Source organism: Alternaria arborescens, assembly GCF_004154835.1.
Source record: "Alternaria arborescens strain FERA 675 chromosome Unknown contig_11, whole genome shotgun sequence".
NCBI lineage: Eukaryota > Fungi > Ascomycota > Dothideomycetes > Pleosporales > Pleosporaceae > Alternaria > Alternaria arborescens.
This window is the reverse complement of record NW_021167866.1, coordinates 528,608-555,398: the sequence shown is the minus strand read 5'-3', so window position 1 is coordinate 555,398 and position 26,791 is coordinate 528,608. Positions and strand designations below refer to the sequence as shown.

Here is a 26,791-nt window from a genome sequence, read left to right as displayed (position 1 = left end):
TAGTCGTTGCAGTGTCTTGCTAACATAACGGCAAGTGGTACATCACAGCTGTGTGCAGAAAAAACAAAGACTTATCAAAACTAGCGTGACTTTTGCTTCGAAGGAAACAGGCTCGTGAGGACTGTATCTGCAATAGCCATACAAGTCGAGAGTTTTGCGCCTATACATGCATATTGTTTCAAGACATGCAGCAGCCTGCAAGGAGCATCCGAGCGCCTCCATGACGCTGCATAGACTGACCGGCATACATTCGAATAAGCTACGGCACCTTGTTTGCTTCGAAGCCCATCGCATGTGAAGAGAAATGCTCGACTGAACACATAGATGGGTATGCAAGACCAGAACACTTGGAGAAGACAAGCTGAGATCGTGCCGATCCAATGTAACATGGTGGGTGCTGTACAGATAAAAGCAAGTCTTGCTTCTGTTCAAGTGAGGTTAGACGCTGCCGAATTCCGTGTAGAGTTATGTACTCACCAGAACTACCCCACTACCCCAGAATTCAGATCTCTAGTGGAGCAAGGAATTCGAGCTTGGCATGTGGTTAGCTATATCTGGCATGTCTTACAATCTAGCTTACCGAGACGAGACGGTTCCAGTGCGCTGGACTAGGTGGGGGCTGAGGTGGAGGAGAAGGCGGATCGTCTCTTGAGCGATCTTGCGTCGGTGTGGACATGGATGAGCGTGAATTGACAAGCTCGAAGACGTTATCCACCGAGGGACCCATAGTGATGCCCATGGTAGCTGTGTGGTGATTTTGGAAGATGGTTGAAAAGTAGTAGTATCGCGGAATGAAGAGTGAGGATTCAAATATGGTAGTCTAGGAACTATCTTGCTGAGAGAGTGAGGACTTTTGTGGAGGACAAAACACTAACGCAGTCTCGACATTAAATAGTCTAGGACAAGGTTTTGCTACACTCCCAATCGAACACCACAAGGGCTCGTCTAGTGGCTTACAGGGGCGAATGTCTAGTTGGCAGATCCAAAGAGCCAGGCAAAAGACAATCAGAATCGCAGCGGCCCGTCCGCGGATAGACGGGTGGCGTCAGGAAGGACTAAGTCTAAATTGTCATGCTGGAATGAGATGCTGGTTTGGTAGACAGGGAGTACAAGCGGCGAATGAGTGCCTTGGCCGAGCAGGAGAAGGCAGGAGTTGAGTGTGGAAGACGACATTTTGAACGGCGGTAAACAACGTGTCGACGGGTGAGAGCACGGCGAGCGACAGTCGACTAATTGTGTGACAACGGAGGACAGGGTTGAGTACTGCTTGCAATTCATCAGGCGTCGGGGAAGACGATCCGGAGCCGCACGAGTTGTCGTGCAAGGTGCCTGGGGGAGATTGCTTTCCCTCAAGAAGTAGGGTTTTGAAATGGCGGTCTACAAGCCATGATGTCAGCATGGATACGCGAGTACTTCCATTCGACCCAAGGCTTGACTAGACGCCTCGTATTTCAGCTACCACAAACTTCTGTTGGTTCGTAGAGCTGCGTGCTTTCCCGTGCTTGGACTTGGAAACGATCAGCAGGTGACGAGGCTGCAATGTTTGTCTATTCTCTCTCGAGTGAAGCAAACGGCTGGCCAGTCAACATGGCCTCACTGCAGAGTGTTGATCAAGAGGTGCCAACGTGGATAGACGCAGCTTCGGAGGAGTCGTCTATCGGTGTGAAGGTCAAGCTGAGGGTGACGACAGGACAGGCAGGCGCGCTCGGACACGATGGCGCGCGCGCCAAGCCCAACGCGAGCCCTGGAGCACCGCGACTTCCTTTGTTGTAGACTCACTCTGTCTGCGCCAATCCAGCCCTGCCTCGGCCGTGTAATTCACCAGCTGTTGCCTGTACCAGCCCATCCAACACATACGCCAGAGCCAAAAGCGACAGACGCCGCAACTCCGCGACACGGCCCACCACTTTCGCATGCGCGCGTCCGGAATGTGCTTCACTGGGTCGTAGGGCTAGCAATCACATCCGCCGTCTCTGCGTCACCCGGCTGGTGATACCCTCGCCGCCCTCCCATCGGCCCTCTTCGCCCATTCCGCTTCATTAGACTCAGCGCGCCCGCAGTCCGACAGCCCCACCGGCTCCAGCTCACAACTCGCACATCGCACTGCGCCCCGCCAACATGTCTTCGGTCTGGAACCCCGACAATGTACGAGACGTGGCCGAATCTGTGGGCATCGCCTCACTCGCCGACAATGTGGTAGAAGAGCTGGCACGCGACGTTGACTTCCGTTTGGCCCAAGTGCTGGAGGAAGCTCTCAAGTTCATGCGACACGGGAAGCGGACGACACTGAGCACACAGGACATATCCAATGCCTTGAAGGTGCTCAATGTGGAGCCTCTCTACGGCTACGAATCTACCCGTCCGCTGCGCTTCGGCGAGGCTTCGCTGGGCCCTGGCCAGCCTTTGTACTATGTCGAGGATGAAGAAGTCGATTTCGAGAAGCTCATCAACGCCCCACTGCCCAAGGTCCCACGAGAGATCACCTTCACCGCACACTGGCTCGCTGTGGAAGGTGTTCAGCCTTCAATACCTCAGAACCCAAACACAAATACAGGCGATCTCCTGCCCAAGGGCCCCAACGCAAATCCACATCTGGCTGCTGCCAATGGCCTGGACAACGTCAACGTCAAGCCGCTGGTCAAACACGTCTTGTCCAAAGAATCCCAAGAGCTGTTCAACAAGCTTTCAGGCGCCCTCATCGACGAAACCAACATCGAGTGGCAGAATGCAGCACTCGCAGCCATCTCGACAGAGCCTGGCATCCACCAGTTGACAACATACCTGCTCAGCTTTATAGCCGAAAAGGTCACACACAACATGAAAAACCTATTCATATTGACGCAGATGATGCGCGCTGCAGAGGCCTTGCTGAAGAACCAGGCCATCTACCTCGATCCGTACGTCGCATATATGGTACCACCCATCCTAACATGCTGCACTGGCGGCAAAGTAGGACCAGCAAACCCAGCACCATCCAACGCTTCTTCGGAAACACTCAACGGGGGTATGCCCGACCACAACCGCGCTACCCAAGATGCCTTCTATCTGCGAACTCTTGCAGCGCATCTACTCAAAGATATCTGTAGGAAGCACGCGTCGTCGAATCAAGGACTCAAGTCACGGATTGCGCGCACCTGTCTCAAGCAATTCATGGACCCCGACAAGTCGGTTGGGACGCACTTTGGTGCACTACAAGCACTCCTCTTGGTCCTGGGTGCCGGCGACGCACTAAGGGGGCTCATCTTACCCAACATTAAGATGTACAACGATGACTTCCTTTCTAAAAAGCTCGCCGACGAAAGTACAAGGCACGACGCCGAGATTCTTCTTGCAGTGCTTGTGGGCTCCTTCCCAGCTCTGGTACCCAAGAGCATGAGAGAGAAGAAACAGAGAGAGCAACAGCAAGGAACATACAACGCGCCAGATCTCGATGACCTCCGGGAACAATTGGTCAGCAAGGTCGGCAATCTTGTAGCTGCGCATATGATTCAGAAGGGAATGGACCTGGAGATACAGGAGATTTTGCGGAAGGACTTTGATATTTGAGATATTTAGGACACAACAATATCGGGCATTGCTACTGGCGTTTAGGATAGGGTGCTCGCTTGGATGATACCATTTGCCCCGAGACAAAGCGTTCACGAGGGCTTGAATTCAACCCGCCATCTTCATCAAAGCATCGTTCATACGTTCAAGCATCTTTACTGCGCATCCAGATTCTCGTCGTTCTACATCTACTGACTGCATGACGCATCCCTTATGCGACACTCACCCCCCTCTCTCTCCCCTGCCTTGTGTAAGGCAACAATAGCGACTCATCACCGCCATCGTCGTCCGTCCATCTCCCTATCTGCGCAGCAAGAGCACTAACAGCGCCATCTACAAACCCTACACCTTCATCAATCCAACTCTTGCTCTTCTCAACTAGACCACTTCCAGTAAATGAAGGATTAAAGTCAGACTGTGGCCGCCTCCGACCCGTCAGAGGTGCTGTGGCCGCTTCCAAGGCTTCTGTATCAGCAATATCAAGCTCAAACGTCTCACTGCTATGGTCGTTGATGGGACTCGGCGCTGGAGATACTGATCTTGACACTGGGGTTGAAGTCGCAGTCTTGGTGTCGAAGAAGGCTGCTCGTTCAGTCTTCCACTCCGAAGAAGTACGCTTTACTAGTACGCCGCCTGTACCTGGTTGAAGAGGGCCGTTGGGAGATGGATCTAGGAAAGGATTCACTGGCGATGAGGCCACGGACGGAGTCGGAGAGTGCCGAGCGCGGACTGTTGGAGTAGGCGGATGGTTGGATCGTGGGTTTGCTGATGGCGGGGAGAGTATGCGGCGGTGAAAAGTGTGTGTGCGATCTCGAGCTTCGGTGTGAATTGGCCGGCTCCGCGGACGGTTGAACTGAGATGTCCTGTTTCGGGGTCTGTACTTCATCTCAGTGTTCCCACCAATATGCCCGTTCTTTCCCAGATACGAGAATGGGACCTGGGCTGCCGACGTGACAGCGCTAGCACTGTCCATGTCCATATTCGTTGTCGTGTCAACCCATGTCTCGTCGCTACCGCCATGTGGATGCGGGTACTTGCTCACTTTGTCAATCGGTCTCTTCTCTTCACCCATGCTCTTTGCTCTCCTCTTCCTGGTTGTTTTTCCTTTGTTTGTTACACTCTTCATGTCCATCCACGCATTAACCACCCAAACCATAACTGCCCACACGACTCCTAGTACCATGATAGCCAGCGTACCAACGAAGAGTAACTTGTAGTCTGTGGGTAGGTACGACAGTTTGTAGTCCATTTGGCTCATAATGTCCGAATGATACGGGCTCTTGTTGTGCCGAACAGAATCTTGATATTGCAGTGGATTCGAGGTTTGTGCTGATATAGCTGTATGCGGTACGATCTCTTCTGGATAGAGAAATCCCGGAGGCGAGATGCGGGGGTATTTCGAGTGGCGGGGGGGTGGAGGTGCAGATGTCAGTAGCATCATCGGTACTGTTGACGTTACGTCATGGGAAGGTCGAAGTGAATGGGGACTTGAGGGTGAAGCGTTGTCAACATGTAGTGCGTAGCGTATACCAGGTATAATACCTTGTCTTTGAGGGATAAGAAAGTGGCGGGTAACGTGCACGTCAGGTGTGGCAGATGGCCAGTTGAAGGCTGAACTACTGCGGTACGAGTCTGTTGTCTTGGACGGCGATGACTCCTTCGCTGCGCCATTGGTAGTATCCAAGGTATCATCCGCAGTTGCAGCCTCACTCCCATGTTGCTTGCGTATTGTGGTAGTGACAGTATGTAATTTTCTGCGATCTTGCGCCGCCGGTGCCATGATATGATAGAATGTAGGTTGCAGATAGGTGCACTACTGAGAAAGAATGTAGATGAAATTGTGCGGCTAATTGTAACGATGCAAAGAGCGGGTAGCTAAGATCACGAGAGAGTTTACAAGACGGGCAGCAGCCATGGAAACAATGCAGAACAATGTCTCAAAGGGAGTTTCTAGAATGAGCAATCGTGAAGCAGAAATCTCGTACATCAACGATTCAACAAAGAAAATTGATCCATAGAGTGGCATAACAACAGCATCAGTTCACAAGTCATGAATTTCTGAAACACGAATATGCGGTGACGTTGTAATAAAAGACTAGGATTATGTATGTACTATGTGAAGATGTCGCGCAGGTGGAGTGCTGGCAGGAAAGCAAACGCCACCCAATGGGATATCCAAAATGTAGATCTATGATGCATGATGGAGAATGCTTTTAAACAAGATGATGTGGTATCGCAAGGAACACGTAGTACCATGAGAAGCGCAAACAATGCCGATGCAGCCAAGGCCGCGGCGGGATTGTATAATGCATCTCTCAAGCAGAGTGCGGGTCATAAAGTACCCACAAGTAAAAAGGTTGTCGTAAGACCGTAGCATAATATACATGTCGAGCTCCAAGCAGGGCGCTTATCTGCGGTTGAAGTTGAGGTACTTTGCAGCAACGAAAAGGATAACCAAGTTGCTAGCAATGAATGCAGCAAAGATACCTAGATCCCTCCACCTGTTGCTGAACTCGTACCCGAGCGGCTGGTAGAACTCGTCGCCGACCTTGTAGGCGCAGTAGTTGCAGGCGGAGGTGGCATTGTCGAGGATATAACCAGGCGCGCCGTTGGAGAAGAAGTCACTCATGTACGATCCGCAGTCCTGGCCCTGTGGGGCGTTGAACTGGTTGTACTCGCCGGGTGTACATTGAACAGAGAGGTCGTGGAGTTCCGTGACAACCATGCCACCAATGAGGCGGGTGAACGGGTTAAGCTCGTAGAGCCACACGCGCCAAAACTTGGGAATCTGGGGCTTAGGGATCGTGACACCACAGAAGAGGGCGAAGATGATGATGATAAAAGGGTTGACGTAGGAAGCGATGAATGGAGATGGTGTCAGTGCAGCAATCGCCTGAGCCAAAGTGACGGAGAAGACCTCTGTGATGAGCACAATGAAGAATTGGTATCCGGCGCGGGAGCTGTCAGAGTTCAATCCGGGAATGTAGTAAAGCGGAAGGAAGAAGCAGACAGCGCAGAGGACGCTGTACGGCATCTCGGCAACAACCATAGACAAGGCGAAGGGGAACGTCTTGTACGCCTTGGACATTTGCTCGCGGAAAGAGATCATACGCTGGACGGCGTACTTGGGTTCGACCTGAGCGAGAATCAGGGCAGGCAGAACGGTGACCTGGAAGATGATGAAGACGCGGTATTGCAGAGATGCTCGAGAGTCGTCAAGCTGGAGGTACATGAGACCTGTGAGCAGAGCGATGATGACGTGGTTGAAGAGACGAGTGAAACCATAGTTGGGAGTACGCCAGAAAGAGAGATTCTGGCGTTTGATAACCTGCTTGATCTGGTAAGACAGTGATGTAGCGTACTCCTGTTGGTCAACTGGTTCGGCAGAACCAACGGCAGCCATGCGCTCTTCCTTGACCTCAACAATGTGGCGCTTGACCTCGGCAAATTCTTCAGAATCCCGCCAGACATCAGCCCAGTCCTTGTCGCCGATACGAGGAGCAGAACCAGCACCAACAGCATCGAGCATCCACTCAGCGGGGTTGGCATCAGGTGGGCAGTCAGCACCGTGACGATGGAAGTACCCTAGGAGAACGTGGGCGTCCTTGCCAATGTCACCGAAGTAGACACATTGACCACCCCTTTGGAGGAGTAACAGACGGTCGAAGTTCTCAAAGAGAGCAGAGTTAGGCTGATGGATTGTGCACAAAATGGCTTGACCGGCGGCGGCAAGTTTGCGAAGGAAACGAACAATGTTGAAAGCGCTCTGCGAGTCGAGACCGGAGGTAGGCTCGTCCAAGAAAAGCAGGAGCTCAGGCTTGGCCGCGAGCTCGACACCGATGGTGACACGTTTGCGTTGTTCGACAGCAAGTCCACTTTCGGGATCACCAATGATAGCGTCTGCGATATCTTCCATTTCCAACAAGGCGATGACTTCCTCGACGTAGGCGTACTTCTCAGCCTGAGGAGTCTCGTACGGTTGTCGCAAGTCGGCAGAGAAGCGGAGTGCCTCGCGGACCGTTGTAGCAGGCTCGTGAACGTCAAGCTGTTCAGCGTAGGCAGTTCCTCGCTGGAAGGCAATACCGGGAACCTTTCCATCAACAAGCTTGTCACCGCTGATGACACCAATATTCTTGCGGTTGGCTAGCACATCGAGAAGCGTGGTCTTTCCAGCACCAGAAGCACCCATGAGGGCTGTCAGTTGGCCGGGCTTGACATACCCGTAGATGTTGTTGAGCAGGCGGAGCTCTCCGCTAGGGACAGGAACGTCGTAGCAAAGATCCTCCCAAGTGAGAACAGCCTTAGAAGCAATGTTGAGGTCCGAGCCCTGGTCGCTGCTGTCTTCCTTGCGGTTACGCTTGTCGCGCTTCTCTTGCAACTTGGCATTCAATTCCTTGAGTTCCTTGTTCTCCTTAACGAAGAAGGTGACGGTACGTCCACCAGCACCCCACTTGACGAACTCTCCGAGGAAGGCGTTGGCGAGAAGGAATCCGACGATGAGGGCGACCATGATACCATAGTGCATCCAGAGGTCTGAAGGATCCCATGAGAAGGATGTCTTAATATAGTTGGTACCAGATACGATGGGGTTACCAGCTTCACTACCAGGCAGAGTGCAAACCTGGGCGTCAAGGTTGTCGTAGCCGGGTCCAGAAGGAACCAGAGAACTACCGGCACAAGTCAAATCCAGACGGCTGAACTCGTTCATCATGAGAGCAGAGAATCCCAATCCCAAAGCGTTGATGTAGAAGATCCACCGAAGCCAGACTTGCTCGGACTGCCACTGGATAAGATAACCGGAGGTGAGTACGAACAGTGTTATAATCGTAGCAGCTAGACGGATTGCAACATCGAAATCTGGACAAAGACATCCAACCGTTCGGAAGAACAGTGTCATAGCCAGATAACCGGTGATGATGACCAATGCGAATGTGAAGAAAGCTCCAGCATCTCGCACCAAGTTCGTCATAAAGTACACAATGATGGAGAAGACTAGAATCTGCACGGATGCAAACAGTAGATCAACACCAATCTGTGCTATCCAAAGGGCTGACGGTCGGTGGAATGTAAAGGCGCGATGTTTGTTAATAATGGGTCTGCCTAACATAGTGGATGCCAGTTCGGAGAAAGCCTGGAAAGCATTGAAGAGGAGAGCAATGAAGAGCACACCGCCACGGGTGAAAGCACCTGCGGAGGTATCAGGAAGGTCGAGCCAGACGGTACCGGTGATGATAGCAATAGAGATGGAAGTAATCCAAGAGACAACAAGGGCGAACTTGTCCTGCCATTTGAGCAAGAACTGGCGCTTGGCCAAAGCCCAGACCTGGAGATAGAACGGAATCGAGTAAACGGACTTCTGGGGCGCGTGACGTTTTGATTCCTTGACGGCAAGCTGGAAGTCATCATAGACGTGCTTCTCCTGGTCCATCTGTGCCTTGTAGGCTACCATTTCGGCATCGAGCCTAGCCGCGGTCTCGGATTGCTTGAAAGCTTCAGCAAGCGCTTCAGGGGTAGAAGGAACATCCTTCTCGCTCATGCCGGGCTTGAACTCGCGCTCAAAAGGATCTGTGCAACCAGTGAGGTAGTCGGGGGTTGTCTGGCGGGGCTTCTCCAAGAAGCCAAGACCCTCGAAATACGCGCGAGCTTCTTGGGCAGGTCCAAAGTATACTTGTCGGCCACTGTCGATGACCATGACCTTGTCGAAGCACTTGTAGATGTTCTCGGAAGCCTGGTAGAGGGATACGAAAGTTGTGGTCTTGTAGATGTTTGTCAGCACCCTAAGCGAACGCGCATAGTCGACAGCAGTCGAGGCATCCAGTCCTCTTGTGGAGTTGTCCCAGCTCATCAGGGAAGCACCAGTGATCATGGTCTCGGCAATCGAAACACGCTTCCTCTCTCCTCCACTGACACCACGGACGAAGGGGTTGCCGACAATGGTGTTGCGGGTGTGCTCGATGTTGAACATCTTGAGCATGAGGTCAATGACCTTCTCCTTGAAGTCTTGTCTCGAGAGTCCGGCCGGGCGCTTTCCTGGTACCTTGGTCTCTAGCGCGAAATCGAGTGTTTGTCCAACGGTGAGGGTAGGGTGGTGGTTCTCGTCCTCCTCGCAGTATACGGCCTCTCCTCGATACCTCTTCTCAAAGAAGTCTGCATCGAATGGACCGTATAATACGTTTCCATCTACCTTTGTGTATCCGTATCGCTGGTTGCTGATGACCTTGAGGAATGTAGTACATCCACTTCCTGGCTTGCCCAGAACTAGCACCATCTCGCCAGGCTTAACAACACCCTTGAAGTCTTTTAGGATGTCGAACTCCTTGCCCTTCTTGCCGAGGCCGAGGATGCTAGCGGCGGTTTCGAATACATTGAAGAATGATACGAAGGCGTCTGGGAAGGTCTTGACGTAGTTCTTTACACCACCTATGGGACAATTAGCACGTGTTTCCAATGCAGATGATGCAAGGTAACCATACCGATACCGCTGACAGTGAGACCGTCCCATACAACACCAATGCGCTTAGACTTGATGCCTGCTGCCTCTTCCTCATCTTTACCACCACGCAGAGTGGCTTCGAGATCGAAAGGCTCATCCGAGGACTCGGAGCCCTCAACAGTGGCCTTTTCTACGTCTGTGACGACGTCGCCTTTGCGACTCTGCTTGCTCTGTACGCGACTCAATCGGCGCGAAATGTTGCTAGCACGGGAGAGCTCTTTTGATAGTTCGGCAAAGTCAGCCTCGGCACGTTGGATGTCGACCCCACCCGTAACATTGTTGAAACCCTTTTCGTTGTTTGCCGAATTGCGCGCAGTGCTGTCGGTGATGGACGCAGTCCTGACGCTGGCGTTATCACGGTGAGTATGGTTGCGATTGGGGTGAATTGGCTCAAAGGTGGTGCCTTCGGTGTGCTCTTGGATCTGCGTATGCTGGGGAGCGTTGGCGTTATCCATGGCTGCGACTGCGGTACAGGGCGCACCCTGCGTTTCACTTGAACGGTTGCGAACCGGTGCGGACAGAGGCGGTGTCTCACACTTCTGCAGGCTCGGAAAAGAAGCGAATTATAAGGAACGTATGGAGATGTCGAACAAGAAAACCAAACGAACAACAGAAGGGCGCCGAGGGATGTCGCAACGGCTAAATAAAATAAGAAAACAGTACACGACTCGGAGATAAGAGCAACTAGTTCCAAAAGTAGTCAAGAGCACAATCCTGCAGAGATGGCGCCGGGTGCGGCTAGGGTAGATCTCTTATTGTCGCAGCTATCAGGCCGCGGGTCTACAACAAGTAAGTCTGATGTCCCATCATTCTTCAACGGACTTGTTCGCACGGAGATAGTCGTGTGTATCATAACGCGCAATCCACCCACTCCGCTACACCTTGATCGACGGCACAGTCATTTTGCATGCAATTCGGTTAGATTCCGCCATGCATGACGCTGAGATCTCTGGGCAGACGCGAGGAAGCACCGCTGTACCAACGCTATGCGGCTCAGCGCCGGGAATGGTTGCTAGTGGGAATATCTGTATACCAGCTCGCCGACGTCATGGTGCAACAAACTCAGTAGGTGAAGCCTCGGGCGCAGAGACTACAAACATGGCTCATAGTGATGCCTCGCGCGCGCAGTTGTTGAGGAGGATCAAACGAGAACAATCTCGTGGAGTAGCTTGACTCCGCTAGGTGTGATTGCTTGCCTGCTTTTTGCTCCACTTGTCTCCACAGCGAGTTTGTAAGCCTTCTGCATTCAGCGCCTTGGCTCCGACCCCTTCACTCCGCCGTTGCACACCAACAGGCCGACACCACCTGCGTCCGCCCTTTCCACGTTGGTCTCCATCCCGTTGGGAACAGGAGTCGTCGCGGTCACCATGTTCCCATGCGAGCGGTAACCTAGAACAGTGCCCGATTCCTCGTCCTCCTTGGACTCCCCACTTTCTGAACACTCGACGACTCGACTCCCAGCATCGATCGCTCAGCCCTAGGGGTACGTCTCGACTGCACGTTGCCCTATCTTGGCGTCGGTGTTCCGCCGCGGGCTACCGGCAACTACTTCGGCAACCCGACTACGCCCTTTTTCGACTCATTCTCGCTCATTCTAGACGCCATCATGAATCTTCGATGCATCTCAACCTTCTGATCTGCAGCAAGGGCCCTGTCATGGTTGCATCGCACACAACGGCTCACACCGACTCGTATCAATTGTCGCTGCCTATGCCAATTCCTATCTTGGTCCAAAATTAACGTGTCTTCACCGCGCTTTTTTCCCACTTGAACAATTTCGCTTCAGCCGCACCGACTAATTTTAGACCGCTTGTTGCTTTCCAGATCCGACACCGGTTCCCAAGGTATGCCAATAAACTCTCGAGACTCAACACACCATCGCAACGTCTTATCACAGTATTCACGCATCTTGTGCATATGCAGTTCCACATCGCAGAGCAGGTCAGCACTATCGTGTCTATGGCATTATTTCCGTTAGTGCAGTGCACGAGCGCTAATCAAATAACGACATTGCTTGACAAGCATAACGCAGACATACTAATCATCTTTCTTTTATCGCCATAGTTGCCGTTGCTACCTCAGTACACGGAGAAACGTTTTTTCCACCATCACCATTATACCGAACCCACTTAGAAGTCAAAAATCCCGCCTCTACGAACAAGTGTAGCTTATACTACTAGAACTGCACCAACACAGACACATTAGTTATCACAAAAGGCTCCGAGCATCGCAGCATCGATATTGGCTTCAGATGTCTCGAAACAATACGAGCCAACACCCTTATCCATCTCTGCAGACTTCAGCTCAAAGCCTACCAAGGTGTTTCCAACCAGTAACGGTTGGGGCCTGAGTAATCAACACGAGAAGCTAAGCGTTGATGCGTCATACTGACTACAATCGCGAACTACATAACGCGAAGTCATGTGAAAGCGCCTCGTTTATCCAGGAAATCTAACTGTTATTGGCTCTGCTTGCGAGGAGTTTCAGCCATCGATAAGGCAGACTTATCATGAGTGCACTCTGGAAGCTCACCGAGAAAGCATCAGCAAAGCCATTGTGAATCAATCTTACAGGCATCTCGTGCGCTTTTCGCTTTGTTCGTTTTCCTTGCGACCATGAGCTATCTTGAGGTACGATGGGTACGGTTACTCACTTATAAGGTAGTATTTATGGCGGTTGTGTTGAAGCTTTATCAAAACCGTGTACTTACTCCTTTTCTACCTGCATTCTATCCGGGACATTGCACATATCGTTGATAGACTTCTGGACTCCTTGACTTTGCTTTCAATATGTCTTTTCCGCCTATTCGATTCGCTCCTTTCCAATTGTCGAGCGCACCTTCATCAAGTCAAGCAAACACGCAACAACCTGCCCGGCAGCCACAGACGCCAGCGACGTCCGGTACATCTGCAAATTCCAACACATCGGAAGACTCTACATCAAATACGGCCAGTTCAGATACGACAGACTCGCAGAATGCGAAGTGACCTACAAGGCCTATCGCGAAGGCACTGGGCATCTATCCCGCTTTATGCATTACACTGCTTTAACGATTTTCTTTGTTCGCTCCAGAAGGGACCAAAGCAATACAAAGATTGTGTTACGCAACCAACAATTATGTCGAACTGAGGTTGGGATAGAGTTGCTTCTCTGCGTTCGAGATTATGGCGTCAATATAACTGTAGGATCATTGAGTATCATTTCAAGAACCGCTTACATGTCTACTGTGCCCGTTGTTCAGACCTTCCAATCATCAACAGACTCTGACACCAACCCTCAATCCGCCTATAAACTCACTGTACTCCAGATCAACTCGGTATTCATTATGGATTTGACTCTTATCCATATCTCCAGATCTCATCTTTAAATCCCGCATGTCTCCAATGTCACCCCACAAAAAAGTAGTTCGTTGAGTTTCTCGGTACCCTGTACCCCCTCATCATAGTGCACGAGCATACATGGGCGGCCCATTACATTTTGTCCGCTCGGTCGTACTTCGCGATTACGAATACGAGGTGCTGTCACTAGCCAGTCACACCCAGATAGCCAATGATATATTGACCGGTCTCTTGCTATTACGTATACGTTGCCTCGTTCCGGCGTGTAAACACGTACTCGAGTCAAAATTCCCCGACCAGGAAACAATTGCAGCGTGCATACCTGACTGGTTGGGTGGCAGGAAAATACTATATTCCATCTGTAATTCTGTACTACAGGATGCGTAGGCATGCTCGTGGGAGGTATAAACTCAACCCCAGACCTCGTCAAAAGTTGCGTTACGATCCGGTATTGTGCGGAAATATAGCGCAAATGTATAGAACACCAGCCATCATGAATCAGACTCTCTTAAACTATGCGTAACAAACAATCCTTTCGCAACCAACATCACGAATAACGAGTCGCAAGTTTAGATGCGAACAGATATAGACACATCACAAACAGCTCAAAGATAACCACACCATGCATCTTACTTTTAGTAGACAAAGGCCCAGATATCCTTTTTTTCCAGTCGTTCCTGAACTCGCCACAAGTGGCAGCTCAGAGGATGACAGCATATAGAATGTGGAGTTTTAAAATCAAACAATTGATCTGAAATGTTACATTGAAGAGTACAAAGTAAAACAGCACTGCAGCTTTTTGCCAAATGTCATGACCGTCGCGAAACGAACGATAGAAAGACAACCTCCACCCCCAAGACAACACATCCCTCCATTGCGACGCCGTGCCATACATACCAAAGTCGAAACTGACACAAGGAAACTATTGTTTGGGTATGTTGTAGTTGTAGGTCCAAAAGTGCATCCTGTTTCAATCCGTCCGTCTTCGCCAATTCATACATCTTCGTCTTTCCTTCCTATCCTCATCATAACATACCCAGTTACTCCCAATCCTTAATACCAGACACTCACCCAAAAGCCTGAATGTCTCACACCTACCTCTTCTCGTCCACCTGCATACCGGCTTCAAGTGCAGCTGGCGTCTTCTCCCTCCGCTCTTGACTCTGACCACCAGCACTGCTCGACTCACCCTGCGGCCTCCGTCCAATACGGGCAAGCCAACTCTCTGCACTCTGTACCGTACCATCAACAACAGTGGTAATCTGACCCATCATATCCAATCCTTCCTTAGCAAACGCCAACATGCGGTTTGCGCCTCTAACCTCGTCGCCCCCCGCGTGCTCATTGTTCGCATTGCGACCCGCGAGCTGCCATCTCTGAGGTACAGAGAGTAATTGAGTGCGAACGACTGTCTGGGCGTTTTGCGGGAGAGCACCGCCCGTATAGCGGGAAACCGATTGAACGACGGATTGCAGCGTTTGCCAGATATCAGACGATAGGGCCTTGATACGGTCGGCAATCTTGCGGACTTGGTCGTCTTTGTCTGCGGTGTCGGCAAGGCCCATTTGGGCCATGTTGCCATTGAGTTGCGTCTTCTCATCTTGGCTACCCGACTGCCTTTGATTGTTGAGGGCGGTTTCGTACTCTTCGAGCACAAGCTTGAGCGCGCGCATGACGGAGTCGATGTGAGTCGTCGCACCGCGAAGGAGGCCAAGGCAAAGCTTCAAGGAGCGTAGGGATGTCTCCGATAGCGCGACACCAAGACCGGAGGTGGTCATGATAAGCTGCGTGGACCAGTTCACGCGCCGATCTTGCGGGGTGTTTGAGCGTTGTTCTGGCGATTTTTGCGACGTGTTCTGTCCAGAGAAGACTGCCTCTTCATAGTTTGGAGAGCGCTGATCATCGTACGCAGGAAGCGACTCGGTGCATGATGATTGTGAACCGCCTCTAGTTCGTGACGCTGCCGCAAGCGCGTCGTCGACATCCATGGCATCGTCTGCCGGACTAGCAATCCTTTGCCTTTTACTTCTGGAACTCTCGCCATCACCTTGCTCGAGGTCGCTGGGTCGTCTGTCTCCCAGGTATCGTCGCAAACTCTTCTCCATGCCCGTCCTTCTACCCACAGACGACACCGTATTGACCATTGGCGATCCAATGTTGCGCTCGATGAGCTCAGCGCCGTATTGGACGAGTCGCGGAGTGTATCCTTTAGTCGTATTATAGGCTGAGATAGAGCCGTTGATACCGCTCCCAAGCCATGGGTGGTTCGACGTGATCAGGGAGAGGAGCGGTTCAGGAGGCTCAGTTGTAGATTCGCGGGCAGAGAGCGTAAGGGATCGTGCTGTCGGCGAGCGAACAAAGTCTGCGATAGTCAGTCAATATGTATCCAGCATCATAGACAGTAACCACAACGGCATGACTACATACCTGGATTCCCGAGTCCACTGAGCGCCTCGGCTGCCAGCCTTACATCGGGATCATCCATACTGACACTTGTCTCCCGCCTGTTCGTGTTCTCGCTGCGCACACTCGCTGTATCCATAGGGCTTCCCATGTCCTCACGCGGTAGGCTCTCTGGCGCTCGTGGGAAAGTCGCATGGTTTGGCATTGGCAACCTGCCCCATTGCGACGCATCGTACTGCGATCGCGGGCTGAATTCTATCGAGTTGTGTGGAGTATGACGCGCTTTGGTGTCGGGCAGGTCCAGGGACTTGATGCCCGGTAGCCTTGCGTGATCAGAGACATGGCTTGGAATATGCGTCGGTACCGAAGGGAGATGCAGCGATTCGGGCTCGTGTTGTGTGTATGCAGGCGGCGGGGCACGCTGGAGTGGTCGTTCCTGCTCCATTGTAGGAGATTCGCAGGAGCGTGACGTTTATAATCCGACCAGCCCTACCCCACGTTTGTCTAGGCGCAAACCACACCCAACTGTATCGCTGCGACTCGTGGTAGCAGTCGTTTCGAGTTACGCTATGTCCGTGAAAGCCGTCGCAATGCCCAATGACGGTGCGGAAGGAGCGTCTCGAAAGGGTATTCTCCTCCGCGGAAGCGTAATCGGACGCCCAAGTGCGAATTCGAGGACGCGATGATGTCGTTCAAGGGGATGCGAGTCGACAGGGACATGTAACACGGAAGAGAAGCTCTGAATGACGGTCGCAAAGAGTGGAATCGTCGCTTATCGCATGGTTGATCGGAAGGCAAGGTTCGAGGGATGACAGCGCGAGACGCCCGGCAGCAAATTGGGGATCACCACAAAGCCGTGATTCTCACATGTCAATCCTATCACATGTCACCAATGCTCCACCCAGTCCACGCCACACATGCTTCTTGGCACTCAATTCCGAGCAACCCCATGCACTGTCTAAGCAGCTCAAGCTTCCGTCGTAGTGAGTGCGAAACGGATTGAGACACACTGAGCCTTCTCACAAAAGACTCCGACGCATTGCGACGAGTTGGGGCCATCACGATGGTTCCAGGTCAAGGCTAACGACAGAAGCCGCTACATGGGGCTGCAGCCGATCACTGAGCTTCCGGCACACTGTCTCCTCTCGCTATTGCACGTGTAATCTGCCTAGGCTTCCCCACATCAGCCCTGTCTTCTTCCGATGCCCGCACACTACACACCTGGAACACAGGAGACGAATCATTGACGATTATGCATTATCTTTCGTTCAAGTATTTGCTACAACGTGCTATACCGCCCATACCAAAGCCAAAGACCAACACCGGAGTTGTCGTAACGCGATCCGACCAACCATGCTCTTACATGCTTTTATCGTAACACGGGGCTACACCAAAGTGTTTATCCCCACACATAGCAATTACAAGAAGATAGAAAATTGTAACCCTCCAGGGTGATGTCGTGCCAAGAACGAATTGCTAAGAAGCCTGGCCAAAAGGTGGCTCCTGTTGACGAGTTATTTCAGGGTCTGGTAGTTGGCACCTAAAATCTTGCAACAGCTGAAGATCATAACACGCTGCGTCAAGTGTGACTGCAGAGTACTTTGACTGCTTCGACGGCAAGGGGGCGTTGTGCATCGTCCAATGCTTCAAAAAGCTCCATCTGCCGCACGGCGCTCCGCAGATCCTCTGGACTGTCGAGCCTATGCCTTGCGGCTGCGGGTCGCACGTCCGTTGGGTGTGCCATTGGGTGAAGCTCCTGTAGCAACACCGTTAGTGGAGACAACACGCGAGGTCGAGAGTCGCCTGCGAGCTTCACCAACAGTCGGCAACTTCTCATCCTTCATCTCAATCAACGCGCTTGTAGCCCTGCGACGGCCCTTGGGCACTGGCTTCTTGTACGTGGCGAAGTAGAAGGCGAGGAAGAGGAACAGGTACGACGTGATGATGCAAATGCCCGAGATAGCAGCAAACTCCTCGCCAGCACACTTGCCCATGTTGGGCAGGTGCGGCCAGTAGGTGCTTGTGAAGTAGGTCCACGAGGCAAAGTAGATGAAGCCTGGAGGCGGTCAGTTGCTGTCTTATTACCCATGCGGGAGCAGGTGGGAAACATACCGATATCGAGAACGAATTGGGTGATCTGGCCAATGGTGATGTACTTCTTCCACCAGATGCGGATGCCTCGCGCGCTCTGGAAGTAGTACCAGTACATGACGACGTGGACAGCCAGGTTGAGAGTGATGACAGGCCATGAGACAGGGGTGTGACCGATGAGCTGGGTGTAGCAGAGGAGAGCGGTCGCGCCATGGTGGTAGGTATGGAGGAAAGCTGGGCTTGTTAGCAATGCAACCTCGAAGCCAGATTGGTGTACATACTCAATGGCTTCTTCTTCAGGAACAGGAAGCAGGTGTCGATCAACTCCAAAAACTTGGTGAGGTAGTTAAGCTGTGCTTGTCAGTCGAATTCTCAAGCAGCATGCAACGTAAGCACCTACGTAGTAGAGAATGACCAGCTTGTCGGTCCATCCACCCTCGTGGTCACAGATGGCGAAGAAAAGACCCTTCCTGGCAACCGTGGGGATCAGTTGCTCAGCGAAAAGGAGCAATAGAGTGCCACTGATTGCCGTGAGGTAAAAGTTGTGCACTTTGAAGAGGAAGTTGAGCTTGAAGGGCTCACGGTTGCGCATAAGCTCCCGCCCACCAAAGATTGTAATGTAGTATGCGATCAGCGTCACGACGCAGACCTTGAAAGTCGAAAGCGGTGTCTCTCCTTGTACGAATCGGAAATCCTGGGGCTTGTAGCCCGCGATGGGCTCGAAGCACTTCTCGAAGATGGGCCATAGTGCCAGGCCGAAGGGACGGTCGAGCGTCGGCGCGCCGATTTCGAGCCAATCTGGGTTACCCATTGTGTGCGTGTATGATTATGGGTTTCGATGAGGTCGGTGTTGTGTTGTTCGGAAGCCCTGGTCGGAAGGATTTAAAGGGTTGAGCCTAGTCCAGGAACTAGGTAAACAAGGGAAACGTGGAGAAGAAGAGCTGGCAACCGCGACCAAGCAAGGGCGAAGCGTAAAGGAGTGACGAGAAAATGTGAAGAAGTAAATCTCACACTGAGGTGAATGAAGGTGATGCGCAAAAGGTTATGAAGGGCCAGCAATTGTTTTCTGGCTGCGCCGGAAAGGAGGTCGGAAATGACTGCTGGGGTCTTCCGCCTCTCCCGCAGATGGGCCCAACGCGCCGTTGCACGTCCAAATTACGACACATTGCAGACCGAGGCGAATTGCATGTTTGCTATTGGCTACACTACTGTATTGCTCTCCTTTTACACTCGTCTTACTGCTGGCGGGCGCTGGACTATCTTGGCCAGATTTTGCAACCACCACGCTAGATCCAGATAGCATGGGTTCGCACGCAGCTGGCGTACGAACATGTAATTCAGCCTGCTTCGAAAATGTTCAGCGTGTGGTTTGAATGACCTCGACCTCACTCGCTGTTGCTATGTTACGATGCAAAATGCTTCTCCAGATGTCAACACCAATTCGGCAGGCTTGGCGCTCCGAAAGCCGAGAACCCCCTTGAGGCTAGTTTGATCTTCGAAAGCGAGTCGGATGGAAAACTATGCGGCTCCCCGTGTGCAGGTAGTACGGCTTGAGAAGATGGGGATCCCTTGCAACCTTTCCAGCGCGCATGGATCAAGGCGAACAGAATGAATGGTGATGCTTTCTGTGGAAATAAGCATATAGCAATGGGCTCACGATTACTTATCAGCGTAGTCTGCCATATCTCCTCTCTTTTGTCTTTCTTCGTTGATTCGCTTTCACATACACAAAGGGGGCATCTTCAAAAATTCTTTATATTCCGCGTCTATCAGTATGAAGAAATTCCAATCCAGTCATCTTCCACAGAAAACGTCATCCGGAACACCACGTGAAACGTCCATGTTGTTTTGGGAAGAACCAAAGAAACCGCGACGCTTTGATGCCAGATAAAACCACATTGATATCGCAACTACAGTCCAGCCCGCAACAGGCTAGCAATGAATCAAGACGACAAAAAGAGAAGAGAAGATATGCTCCCCAGAATCAAGAGCTAATGACCCGAGTGATTGTGCCTCCAGAATTCGACCTTGCACGACCATTTGGTGCGCGTGACGAGGCGGCGTGGCCAGAAGAAGAGTTAGGGCGACTGTTGCTACGCGGTCGACCAGCCGAGCGGCGAGCACTTGACGAAACGTGGTGCTCCCCTTGCGAAGTATGATGCCGTCGCTACAAAAGCGCAAAGCACAAACACGTCAGATCCACCTGAATCGAAATGCAAGTCTTGGACAACAAGGAAGAAAACCTAGGAGTCTAGGAATAGAATTAAGAGTACATCGATTCGGCCACAGAGAATGCTCATCCAGAGTTCTAGGGACTTAAGAATCAACGTACCGAGGTTTGGCTGCCTTGACGCTCATACTCCTTCGGCCGCCTCTCTCTCGATGCTGTTCCGTCGTCCTGTAGGCGGAGGTTCTCCAATCGTGACTCCGAGTCGTCCATGCGCATCGGATCGACGGCTGATTTCTCTGCCGTACCGTTTGAACGTGATTCGGCAAGCTTGGCAAGCTTATCCCAGCGATCCTGTCGACTTTGCTGTCTTTGAGTAGCATTGTTTTGTGACTCGGCGTAATCGTGTGAGCAGTCATCGAAGAGTTGAGGGTTCACTTCCATGAATAGCTTCATGGCATTGTACACCATACCATGAATTGTTCTGAATGCACAGTCAGCAAGCAAGTAGTCTCACCAGAGTGCATGTACGTACCGGTTCCAGTGACCCTTCGAGTTTTCGTACAGTGGGGCGAACATAATGGGCAAGATGACTTCGACGTTGTCGCTAACAAGGTTGCAGAAGTACTCGTTGTTCCAGAAGTACAATGCTCTCTCGGCGACCTGGAAGTGAGGACTGGCGACAGATTTGGCTAATTGGTTGAATAGCGGCTCTTGTACCTTTGCGAACTCGGCGGGGTCCATAACCTCGAAGATGTCCTCGACCTCGTTCAGGAACATGACCTCTTTGGTACTGTTCACCTTTGGCCAATATCGGAGAAGACCCAAAACAACCTGAACGTGTAAGCCTAGCCTATTGGATCTGGCGTATGTTCCTACCTCTTCTGTTAATGCCGCGTCCTTTTCCAAGAACTGGACAATGCAATACGCCAATTGTGGATGGTACATGCTCAGACTCTTGACTTTGTGAAGCGGAATGAGCACCCTAGTGAGGAACAGTTTGTGCTCTTCCTTCAATGGCAGAGCAAAACCGTTAATTATAGAACCGAGAATTTCGAGAAGCTCGGCGATACCGTTGAAGCGTTCTGTCTCGTAAATAAATTGGAAAAAGACGTTGTTGATGGAACGGCGGATGTAGGACCGGAGGTTGAGGAATTTGCCGTAAATGCGATGGAGTGTGGTCTTCAAGAAGTCGCGCTCTCTGGGGTCTTCGGAATCGAAAAGCTCAAGCAGCTGCTCACGTTAGCCAGATGATACCAAGCAGATGACAATATACGTACGTTGAGCACGAAACTGTGGTCTATGTACGCTTTGGCAATGTTTGTGTTGAAGTCCTGACTTTCGATGAATCGAAGGAAGAACTCGTAAACGACCTGTATGTGCGGCCACGCAACTTCCAGCACCGGCTCGTCTTCTTCTGGATCAAAGGCCTCGCCTTGGGGGTTCATCGGGGGTGGGATGGGTCGGAACAGGTTCTTTGCAAACATCTCGACGACGCGAGGGTACATCTTCTCGGTGATGACCTGGCGGTTGTTGGCAACATAGTCGAGCAGCTCGTGCAGGGCCAGACGCTTGATCTCCTTTGATTTCATATCCCCACTAGCATCGTTGAAGTCGAAGATGATGTTGCATTGGTCGATCTTCTGCATGAAGAGTTCCTCCCTCTTGTTCGGGGGCACCTCGTGAAAACCAGGAAGTTTCTCCAGTTCACGCTGGCGCTGGTCTGATATGTCGAAGCGCGACGAGTGTTGCCTCTTCGGGGTTCTCATGCCCTCGATGTTGTCCTTGGGCGTCGCTTGAAGACGGTCGAATATTCCCGACTTCTGACCCGCCTTAGGCGGCGCAAGATCTCCGGGCATCGTCTCGGCCGCGCCAGGAGGAGGTGGATGCTGAAGTATTGATTAGCCTACCGAATATGTGTCTATGGATGCGCAAGTACTCACAGGCGCGCTTGGGCTGATGACGACGCTGGGTGCAAGGGGCTGCCCCAACCTAGAGGGCGTGCCTGGACCAGCAGCGCCGGCATTACCAGCAACGCCAGGACTCATCACGCCCTGTCCACCAAAAGATTGAGGTCCACCCGCAAGCGAACCTGACGAAGGCTGCGGGTTCTGTTGTAGCGACCCAATGTTGGAGGAAGCGCCGTCGGCGGCGGGCTGGCTCTTGCTTCGCGCATCGGTGAGCTGTGTCTGCGACGAGGAAGGCGTGGCCTGAGCAGAGCCCGAGGGCGAGTTGGAGGCAGCCAGCGACGGCGAAGCAGTTCCAGAAGACGAGTCCTTCTTCTTAGATGACTTGCTATCCTTGCTTCGAGAGAGCTGTTCGGACTAGATATGTTAGCCTCCGCGCATAGAGAGGGGTAAGGCGATGCGGTATGCTGCCAGGGTCCACTGGGAGGACGGGCAACTTACGACCCTTTGCCTAAAGCCCTTCATGGTTGGTGAAATGCGCCCACGGCCAGGTTAAGCGCTGCGGAGGTCTTGTAGAGACGGGCGTCCGAGATGGAGGCTGGCCTCAGGACGTTTGGGGACAGGTCGCAATTCAAGAGCGCCAATGGGGGACTAGATTGCTGGCGCACACACGGTGGATCGGACACAGGAGAGCGTAGGGCTCAGGTCGACATGGAGGAGAGACGCGTGAGGTAATAGAGGGTGGCTAGTGTAGCCGTCTAGGATGGTGCACGGGGAGTCGGTGGAGGGAGGAGCTTCGCGAGGGGGTCGTCAGACGGCAGCTGGGGCCCTAACAACTTGCGGGTGACGTGTGGGCGCTTTGTCTGAGGGAAAGGCGTTTCTTCTAGAGCTGGAGAGACAAGTCGGAGCAGGTCGTCAACTGACAACTCAGGGCTGCTGCCAGACAGACAGCGTCGAGTGATTCGCGCTAGCCGTCCCGTAGGCGAGGCCGTGCGTTTTTGGCCAAAAGCAGCCCCGCCGCAGCCGTCACGACATGATACCTGCGATTGTGAAGTAGCAGATGCTGAGTGTGAAGGGTCGAGTGCGCAAGCAGGAGGCAAGAGACTATGCAGCTACTTGGGTAGACGTAGACTCGTATGATCTGATCTAGTACTCCAGCAGAGGCATCACCAGATCGATCCCTGTCTCGATTGAGAAGCTGCGACGGGCCTCTCACTAGGTCAGGGTCTGCAAGAATCGTATCTTATACACCACAGCCATAGCCACTGCAGTCTACGCTTACAGATAAGCACGTACTACTGAACGAGCATCGTGCTGCAGGCTCCCGTGACTATAACCACGAGAGATTCTCGAGCTCCAGACCCTTCACTGTGTAGTACAACATGGACAACGCTATATCGACCACGGGAAACCAGCATGCGCCATGGCTACCGATCCCGTCACGTGCCGTCTCAGTCGTCGAACACCCGGCCATCGTCAAAAACGTTGACAAAGGCATTACCTCATTAGGTGGACCTGTCAAACTGAGCAAGGTCAGCGGAGATAGCAGTGCCTACCGCTTTGGGAGAAACTAACAATCGCCTCAGGGCTTGCGATCTCGATTGGAAACCACGACCAACGCCGAGGGTGATGATGAGCTCAAGAAACTCATATCCGTCTCGTTGCGCCCAGACGATCCCTTCGCCAAGCGTTTGCTGTCTACACCTGTGAGGACGAACAACCTCCTGCTCAAAGTAACAGTGCCAAAGCGAACGGGACGCAAACGAAAGCGCGGAACCTCAGGTCCTTTTCTTTCTGAAGACGAAGTAGGCAGCCATGGCAATGGAGTCTCAAACGGTGGTACTACAGTCAATAAGACGTACGTGGATGCATCAACCATCTACAGGAGTTTGCAAGACAATGCCTCAACATACAAGGTCACTCTGGCAGGGGTCGTGGATGAGACCCATCGATTTCGAAGTGCGCCAACACCATTCACCTCAAATACAACAACGACTGACTGATCTTCAGATATGCCTGACTTGCAATGTGCTGCTTCTCATAACAAGATCATGGTTGGCCTCCGAGACCATGTTCTACCAAAACGATGTAAGCCCGACCCAGCTGTTCTCCGAACACTACTAATCCTATCCTAGACGAACAGCTGAAAAAGTACAATGTGAACACTGCGGCCGGTGCAGACCTTACGCAAAGCGTCGGACCGTCTCCAGAGTTCATACAGATGCCCATCGCTTTCAACTATCGGTTCCAGCAAAATGCCAATGTCAAGTACACCGACCAAGGTGTGGTCAACATACAGAGAAGCTTGGCCTATAATGCATACACGATCGTTAAACCCACCGATGAACACGTACCGACAGGACCACGACCAGGTCTCCCAGCAGAGAGAGATCTTACACCTTATATGCAATCACTGATAGCTAACATTCGAGCTTTACTTTTACAAAGACCTATCGTTACCCGTCAGCTACTATACAACAGACTCGGCTGGGACAAGCGAACAAAGCTTCGGCAAGCAGCCATATATTGCGGATACTTCTTCGAAAGTGGACCCTGGCGAGAGGCTCTGATACGATGGGGTGTCGACCCTCGCAAAGACCCTGAATATCGAAAATACCAGACTGTGTCATTCCTGTCTTACATCAAGTCAGGCACGTCCAAACACCGCGCTGTCTTCGATCAACATGTTATGAAACTGGCAAAGATGGCTCCGGAAGAGCTAGAGTCTGAGCACACTTTTGACGGCTTCAATGTCTCCCAGACAGGCAATCTCTTCCAATTCTGTGACATTACCGATCCCCTCATTGCAAAGATACTAGCCACAAAGAACATCCGAACAACTTGTGCACCGACATTCCAAGGATGGTATCACGTTGGGACATGGGCCAAAGCCACGGTAATTTTGAAAGACAAAATGAACACCATCATCGGTGGTGACAAGCCTGATGATAGGATCTACCAGCGTATCGTCACCTGGCCTGAGTTGTGGGATGACAGGGACATGGCTGCCCAGTATAAGGGTGAGATTGACGACCGTCAGTTACACCACGAGAAGAGGAGGGAACATCAGGTAATGCACAATGTGCGCTGGGCTGCAAGAAACCCTCGTTATGCTTTTGAAAAGATGGAAGCACGTGACGAGCAGGAAAAAGAGACCGAGGAAGAGCAGGAGCCAGAGAACGTTGATGTTCCTGAGGACATGACAGAAGATCCTGTTCAGCCCGACACTATTTTGAACGCAGATATCGGAGAGGCAGAGGATGAAGAAGATGACCAAGACGGGGAAGCAGATGAAGATGATGACATGCAAGTCGATAACAGGGACGAGAACGTCTATGGTAGTTCGGACGTGGATGATGATGATGACAGTGACAGCCCAGTGGTGTCTGTACGAGCGGCATCAGAAGGACCGGTTCCATTTGGCGGCTACTACAAGGTGTGAAGTGGCTAGAGATTCTGTGATACTAAGGAGGCTGGGGTTCAACAGCCGCAATTTCTGCATTCATGACTGTGCTCTTATCTGGCTACATTTGTCTCACAGATGGATAGCCCGAGGTAAAGACTTGTTGCGGAAATCCGTAGGCGTATGTTGCGCATCGCTCGCGAACCAACAAACCCCATATAAAAAATAGATCAGAATTGCAGATCAATCTTCTATGTGAGCGAAGCTCAGCATTGCTGGTGTAGACGGTGAGGTCAAACGCAATTATGCCGTCGGTCTCTGGAATGGGTGCGACCCACTAATATGCTTGGCTTTGGCGCAACTCGGATCGCCTGAGCTTTCGTTTTCCGTAACCTCACGCGAAATCGCACCACCGACACCACCACCCATCGACACATTACCGGCTACGCACGCCCAGTAGCCCCGAAATCACCTCCCGTAGCTTGCCATCAGCTCTTTCAATCACAACATGTCCTTCGCTCGCGCCGCGTCGAAGGTCAGCCGAGTGGGCGTACGAGTCCCGGCCTACCGAGCAACCCCCGTTGCGTTGAACACCCAGCGTGCTTTTTCGCAGTCGGCTATCCGCAAGAGCGATGCGCATGCCGAGGAGACCTTTGAAGAGTTCACGGCCAGGTACGACAAATCCAAGGAGGGGCTATAGAGTCGGGCAGGCATGGAGTCATGCAGGAATGATGGAGAGCCATTGAGCGCCATTGGTATTACCAGAAGCTGCAGTGCTGACTTGTGTTTCTCCAATACAGGTACGAGAAGGAATTCGAGAAGGTCAACGACGTTTTCGAGCTTCAGGTATGTTTGTTGTGTCTACGAAGTGTCCCGCACCGGTATCACCCGATGTGCCTTGGGCAGTTGTAGACTGGCGCGAAGAGGACCAACGAGCTGACAATCGCTAGCGAAACCTGAACAACTGCTTCGCCTACGATCTCGTTCCTTCAACCACCGTCATCACCGCCGCTCTCCGCGCTGCCAGGCGTGTCAACGACTTCCCCTCCGCTGTCCGTGTTTTCGAGGGTACGTTATCTGCTATACCCCCCATACGTCAGCCCTGGAATTTTTTATTGCAAAAAGGAACCAAGCAGATTCCGAAATGCGACGCTACTTTGACATTGGACAAACCCTGAGATGTTGATTACTAACATACGTCACAGGTATCAAATTCAAGGTCGAGAACAAGGGTCAATATGCAGAGTACCTCCAGGAGCTTGAGCCCATACGTGAGGAGCTCGGCATCCCTCTCAAAGAAGCTATGTTCCCCGATGAGAAGTAGAGAAAGAGGTTGAGGCTGCGCATATCCGCTTTCCCCATGTTCCTACTCCACATCTTGACATCGAATACCATGGTGCGGCTCTCCAACAATGTAAATGTCAACACTTCAGTTCTCTTCTC

The 26,791-nt window shown here is 52.0% G+C and overlaps 11 protein-coding genes across 11 annotated transcripts; 5 read left to right on the top strand and 6 right to left on the bottom strand.

Annotated features, from left to right (window-relative positions):
• Positions 1 to 502: 502 nt before the first annotated feature.
• Positions 503 to 739, bottom strand: AA0111_g5636 (hypothetical protein; the record flags this gene model as incomplete). The annotated part of the gene is made up of 2 exons (XM_028651770.1): positions 503 to 532; positions 581 to 739. The coding sequence occupies 2 exons, from the start codon at positions 737 to 739 to the stop codon at positions 503 to 505; spliced, it is 189 nt and encodes a 62-aa protein (XP_028506795.1).
• An 848-nt stretch (positions 740 to 1,587) lies between these two features.
• Positions 1,588 to 1,773, top strand: AA0111_g5635 (hypothetical protein; the record flags this gene model as incomplete). Its single annotated transcript, XM_028651769.1, has 1 exon — positions 1,588 to 1,773. One exon carries the CDS (start codon positions 1,588 to 1,590, stop codon positions 1,771 to 1,773), a length of 186 nt encoding a protein of 61 aa, XP_028506798.1.
• A 345-nt stretch (positions 1,774 to 2,118) lies between these two features.
• Positions 2,119 to 3,546, top strand: AA0111_g5634 (Transcription initiation factor TFIID subunit 6; the record flags this gene model as incomplete). Its single annotated transcript, XM_028651768.1, has 1 exon — positions 2,119 to 3,546. One exon carries the CDS (start codon positions 2,119 to 2,121, stop codon positions 3,544 to 3,546), a length of 1,428 nt encoding a protein of 475 aa, XP_028506797.1.
• Positions 3,547 to 3,757: 211 nt separating this feature from the next.
• Positions 3,758 to 5,326, bottom strand: AA0111_g5633 (hypothetical protein; the record flags this gene model as incomplete). Its single annotated transcript, XM_028651767.1, has 1 exon — positions 3,758 to 5,326. One exon carries the CDS (start codon positions 5,324 to 5,326, stop codon positions 3,758 to 3,760), a length of 1,569 nt encoding a protein of 522 aa, XP_028506800.1.
• A 627-nt stretch (positions 5,327 to 5,953) lies between these two features.
• Positions 5,954 to 10,494, bottom strand: AA0111_g5632 (ABC transporter G family member 14; the record flags this gene model as incomplete). The annotated part of the gene is made up of 2 exons (XM_028651766.1): positions 5,954 to 9,966; positions 10,020 to 10,494. The coding sequence occupies 2 exons, from the start codon at positions 10,492 to 10,494 to the stop codon at positions 5,954 to 5,956; spliced, it is 4,488 nt and encodes a 1,495-aa protein (XP_028506799.1).
• A 2,334-nt stretch (positions 10,495 to 12,828) lies between these two features.
• Positions 12,829 to 13,026, top strand: AA0111_g5631 (hypothetical protein; the record flags this gene model as incomplete). Its single annotated transcript, XM_028651765.1, has 1 exon — positions 12,829 to 13,026. The coding sequence occupies one exon, from the start codon at positions 12,829 to 12,831 to the stop codon at positions 13,024 to 13,026; it is 198 nt and encodes a 65-aa protein (XP_028506801.1).
• A 1,445-nt stretch (positions 13,027 to 14,471) lies between these two features.
• Positions 14,472 to 16,225, bottom strand: AA0111_g5630 (hypothetical protein; the record flags this gene model as incomplete). Its single annotated transcript, XM_028651764.1, has 2 exons — positions 14,472 to 15,739; positions 15,805 to 16,225. The coding sequence occupies 2 exons, from the start codon at positions 16,223 to 16,225 to the stop codon at positions 14,472 to 14,474; spliced, it is 1,689 nt and encodes a 562-aa protein (XP_028506892.1).
• Positions 16,226 to 17,480: 1,255 nt separating this feature from the next.
• On the bottom strand, positions 17,481 to 18,682 carry AA0111_g5629 (hypothetical protein; the record flags this gene model as incomplete). Its single annotated transcript, XM_028651762.1, has 4 exons — positions 17,481 to 17,836; positions 17,893 to 18,105; positions 18,153 to 18,222; positions 18,272 to 18,682. 4 exons carry the CDS (start codon positions 18,680 to 18,682, stop codon positions 17,481 to 17,483), a joined length of 1,050 nt encoding a protein of 349 aa, XP_028506793.1.
• Positions 18,683 to 20,194: 1,512 nt separating this feature from the next.
• AA0111_g5628 (Serine/threonine-protein phosphatase 2A regulatory subunit delta isoform) lies at positions 20,195 to 22,470 on the bottom strand (the record flags this gene model as incomplete). The annotated part of the gene is made up of 6 exons (XM_028651761.1): positions 20,195 to 20,522; positions 20,574 to 20,872; positions 20,918 to 21,271; positions 21,319 to 21,927; positions 21,982 to 22,362; positions 22,447 to 22,470. 6 exons carry the CDS (start codon positions 22,468 to 22,470, stop codon positions 20,195 to 20,197), a joined length of 1,995 nt encoding a protein of 664 aa, XP_028506794.1.
• Positions 22,471 to 23,327: 857 nt separating this feature from the next.
• AA0111_g5627 (hypothetical protein) lies at positions 23,328 to 25,387 on the top strand (the record flags this gene model as incomplete). The annotated part of the gene is made up of 4 exons (XM_028651760.1): positions 23,328 to 23,477; positions 23,532 to 23,904; positions 23,956 to 24,033; positions 24,081 to 25,387. The coding sequence occupies 4 exons, from the start codon at positions 23,328 to 23,330 to the stop codon at positions 25,385 to 25,387; spliced, it is 1,908 nt and encodes a 635-aa protein (XP_028506769.1).
• Positions 25,388 to 25,856: 469 nt separating this feature from the next.
• Positions 25,857 to 26,672, top strand: AA0111_g5626 (hypothetical protein; the record flags this gene model as incomplete). The annotated part of the gene is made up of 4 exons (XM_028651759.1): positions 25,857 to 26,020; positions 26,149 to 26,194; positions 26,299 to 26,416; positions 26,554 to 26,672. The coding sequence occupies 4 exons, from the start codon at positions 25,857 to 25,859 to the stop codon at positions 26,670 to 26,672; spliced, it is 447 nt and encodes a 148-aa protein (XP_028506770.1).
• Between the last annotated feature and the right edge of the window lie 119 nt (positions 26,673 to 26,791).